Below are 3,917 nucleotides of genomic sequence, written 5' to 3'. Positions count from 1 at the left end.
ACAATAGCTAGTAGTTCCTTTTCGGTAGTAGTGTAGTTGGATTGGGCTCCATCTAATGTTTTGGAAGCATAAGCTATGACATAGGGAATCTTACCCTCGCGTTGTGCTAACGCGGCTCCTATTGCATAGTTCGAAGCATCACACATGATTTCAAAAGGTTGAGTCCAATTGGGGCCTCGCACTATAGGAGCTTGTGTCAATGCTACTTTGAGTTTGTCATATGCTTCCATACATTCCTTGCTCACTTTGAGTTTGTCATATGCTTCCATACATTCCTTGCTTAGCTCAAATTCGGTGTCTTTTTGTAGTAATCGAGAGAGAGGTAGGGCCACCTTGCTAAAGTCTTTGATGAATCTCCGGTAAAATCCTGCATGTCCAAGAAAAGAACGGACTTCCCTCTCGGAGGAGGGGTAAGGTAAACTGGATATGACATTTATCTTTGCCGGATCTACGGAGATGCCTTTCTTTGATACTATGTGTCCCAAAACAATGCCTTGTTTGACCATGAAATGACATTTTTCAAAATTTAAGACAAGGTTTGTTTTGGTGCATCTCTCTAAGACTTTTTCAAGGTTACCTAAGCAATGCTCAAATGAATCACCATACACACTAAAGTCATCCATGAAAACTTCCATTGATTGCTCTAGAAAGTCCGCAAATAGGCTCATCATGCATCTTTGGAACGTTGCCGGTGCATTACATAGGCCGAATGGCATACGCTTGTAAGCATACGTCCCAAAGGGGCAAGTAAATGTGGTTTTTTCTTGGTCTTCTAGAGCAATATGAATTTGGAAGTATCCGGAGTAGCCATCAAGAAAACAATAGATTTGGAAGTATCTGGAGTAGCCATCAAGAAAACAATAATATGATTTACCGGCTAATCGATCAAGCATTTGATCAATAAATGGTAATGGGAAGTGATTTTTTCTTGTGGCCGCATTCAATCTTCGGTAGTCTATGCATACTCTCCAAGAATTTTGCACTCTTGTTGCTATAAGTTCACCACTTTCGTTTTTGATTGTTGTCACTCCGGACTTTTTGGGCACCACTTGGACCGGGCTTACCCATTCGCTATCCGAGATAGGGTAGATGATGTTTGCTTCAAGTAGCTTAGTGATTTCTTTCTTTACCACCTCAAGAATGGTTGGATTAAGTCTCCTTTGAGGTTGTCGGATCGGTCTTGCTCATTCTTCAAGGAATATGCGGTGCTCGCATACTTTGGGGCTTATTCCCACTAGATCCGCCAAACTCCACCCGATTGCCCTTTTGTTTTTTCTCAATACGTTTAGCAATTTTTCTTCTTGTTGAGGGGTTAGCTCTTGTGCAATTATTACGGGTAGCTCTTGTGCTTCATCAAGGTATGAATACCTTAAGTGAGGTGGTAGTGGCTTCAATTCCATCTTCTTGTCATTCTTTGAAGTTTGAGTTTCCGGATGGTTTGTATGATGTGTGGTATTTAGTTCACTTGACTTTTCATTTGCTTCTTCAACCATATACTTCTCATCTAACTTTGCTAGATGCACTTCGGCCACTATGTTGTCGATTGGATCACACCGAAATAAAGAGTGGTTCTCCGGTGGATGCTTCATTGCTTCCTCTAGGCTAAAGCTTACAATTCTCCCATCTATTTCAAATGAGTAGTTCCCCGAGTAATCATCAAGTTTAAATCTAGAAGTTCTCAAGAATGGTCTTCCAAGTAGGATAGACGATGCTCTCTCGGTTTCGCTTGATGGCATTTCAAGGACATAGAAGTCAATCGGAAACACCAACCCTTTTATGTTCACCAACACATCTTCCGCGACACCCGCTACGGTTATTATGCTTTTATCTGCTAGGACGAATCTTGCCGTCGACCTTTTTAGTGGTGGCAACTTCAATACCCGGTAGACGGAGAGCGGCATGATGCTAACACATGCTCCGAGGTCACACATACAATATCTAAATTGAACTCCATTGACTGTGCAAGTAACCATACAAGGGCCCGGATCATCACACTTCTCGGGCAATGCTCCCATTAAAGCGGAAATAGAACTCCCCAATGGGATGGTTTCCAATTCAAGAATTCTATCCTTGTTGATGCATAGATCTTTGAGGAATTTCGCATATCTAGGAACCTGATGGATAGCATCAAAGAGGGGAATGGTTACCTCAACTTTCTTGAACATTTCTACCATTTTGGGGCCAAGTTCTATGCGCCTTTTAGCTTTCTTCGCAAGTGTTTGAAATGGGAGTGGTTGAGCAACTTCTTCTTCCAAGGTTCTTTTGGCCTTGGTTGTCTCCCTTGTTGGTTGGGCTTCATCCTCAACTATGGCTTGTGGTGTCTCCCCTTCCTCTACCTCTTCCATATCTATTCCCTCATCCTCTTGGGTGGTCGTGATGGGATTGAGGTCCTTTGCTTCTTTCTCTTTTAATTGTGTTCCGGATCTAAGGGTGATAGCATTGATACTCCCCTTCGGATTGGGTTGAGGTTGAGAGGGAATGATGCTTTGGATTGGGGGTTGAGGGGTGGAATTTGATGATGTATCCATGCGTGCAAGAAGAGCTTGTAGTGTAGAGGTGAGGCCGGTGAGACTGGAAGCAAGTGTGTTTTGTAGTTCCTTTTGGCCTTGAATAATGGTCCGGAGTGTTTCGTCTTGGTTGGAGGGAGTGGTTGTATATGTGAGTTGAGGAACTTGTGATTGGTTGGGTGGTGGTCTTTGATGTGGTGGTTGGTATGTTTGGTAGTTTCTTTGTGGGTTTTGTTGGTTGTATGGTTGATTTTGTTGGTTGTATGGTGGCCGGTTTTGTGAGAAATTTTGTGAGTTGTTGTTCCATCTTTGACCTCCTCCATTGTTGTTGTTGTCCCTATTCCCTTGTTGATAATTGTCTCTCCAATTTTGATTGTGGTATCCATTCCCTTGGTTGTAGCCTCCTCCTTGATAAGGGTGCCCTTGGTTAGGATTACCGCCTTGGTAGTACCCTTGATTGGGGCGGTCATAGAAATTATGGGTAGCCGCCAAAGTGTTATCTTCTTGAAGGCTTGGGCACTCATCCGTGTAGTGAGAGTAGCAAGAGCAAATGCCACATACTCTTTGAGGGACCAATTGTTGGTTGTGTTGTTGAGGTGGTGGAGGGTGTTGTTGTTGGTATGATTGAGGTTGTGGTTGTTGTTGGTTCAATTGGAGTTGCTTCAAGATGGATGTCATCTCATTCAAGGATTGAGTTAGAGCGGTGGTTTCACTACTAGTTGATACCTCATTCACGGTCCTTGGACGGTTGACTCTTCGCCTCATATGTTGATTGGATTCGGCTAAGTCAATAATAAGTCGCCATGCCTCCTCCGCGGTTTTATATTTGGACAAAGAACCATTGCTAGAAGTGTCCAAGAGGGTTCTATCTTGCTCTCGCATCCCTTGACATATGTATCCAAGCAATACTTGAGTGTCGATCATGTGATTAGGGCACGCGTCTATAGTTTGCGAAACCGTTCCCAATACTTATAGAGTGGTTCCGCTCACCTTGCACAATACAAGACATTTCCTTCCTTAGCCTATCCATCTTTTCCGGAGGTAGGAATTTATCCAAGAATCCCCTTCTAAGTAAGTCCCAATCGGAGGTAACTTCACTCGAGAGGGTGTAGAACCATTCTTTAGCCTTGTCTTCGAAAGAGAAAGGGAAAGCAAACAACCATATAGCAACTTCATCGGACCCTTCCCGTCTAGTAGTCGAGCATATGCGATGGAAGTCCTTGAGATGTCGAATAGGGTCTTGTGCGGGAAGTCCGTGAAACTTGGGTAGGAGGTTGATCAAAGCAGTCTTCAATTCGAAGTTCGCATTCAAGTTGGGGTGAGTTACATGAAGGGGTTGAAGGACATAATCCGGTGCACCCGCTTCCTTGATAGTAACTCTCCTCGGAGCATCCATGGTATTAGTACCTA

At 43.6% G+C, this 3,917-nt stretch overlaps 1 protein-coding gene across 1 annotated transcript; it reads right to left on the bottom strand.

Annotated features, from left to right (window-relative positions):
• Positions 1-1,184: 1,184 nt before the first annotated feature.
• Positions 1,185-3,903, bottom strand: LOC107493362 (uncharacterized). Its single transcript, XM_016114459.1, has 3 exons — positions 3,498-3,903; positions 2,945-3,391; positions 1,185-2,605 (listed from the first exon to the last, which is right to left on the bottom strand). Exons 1-3 carry the CDS (start codon positions 3,901-3,903, stop codon positions 1,185-1,187), a joined length of 2,274 nt encoding a protein of 757 aa, XP_015969945.1.
• Positions 3,904-3,917: the final 14 nt, after the last annotated feature.

Source organism: Arachis duranensis, chromosome 6 (assembly GCF_000817695.3).
Source record: "Arachis duranensis cultivar V14167 chromosome 6, aradu.V14167.gnm2.J7QH, whole genome shotgun sequence".
In the NCBI taxonomy this organism is placed as follows: domain Eukaryota; kingdom Viridiplantae; phylum Streptophyta; class Magnoliopsida; order Fabales; family Fabaceae; genus Arachis; species Arachis duranensis.
This window is presented reverse-complemented; position numbering and strand designations above follow the sequence as displayed.

Bases quoted from the DNA above. Each gene is read 5' to 3' on its own strand.
- LOC107493362 (XM_016114459.1), bottom strand. From the start codon at position 3,903: ATGGATGCTCCGAGGAGAGTTACTATCAAGGAAGCGGGTGCACCGGAT. The intron at 3,392-3,497 runs GTGAGCGGAACC...ACATATGTCAAG, and splicing joins AATGTCTTGTATTGTGCAAG to GGATGCGAGAGCAAGATAGA. The intron at 2,606-2,944 runs GTAATCCTAACC...CCATTATTCAAG, and splicing joins TCAAGGGTACTACCAAGGCG to GCCAAAAGGAACTACAAAAC.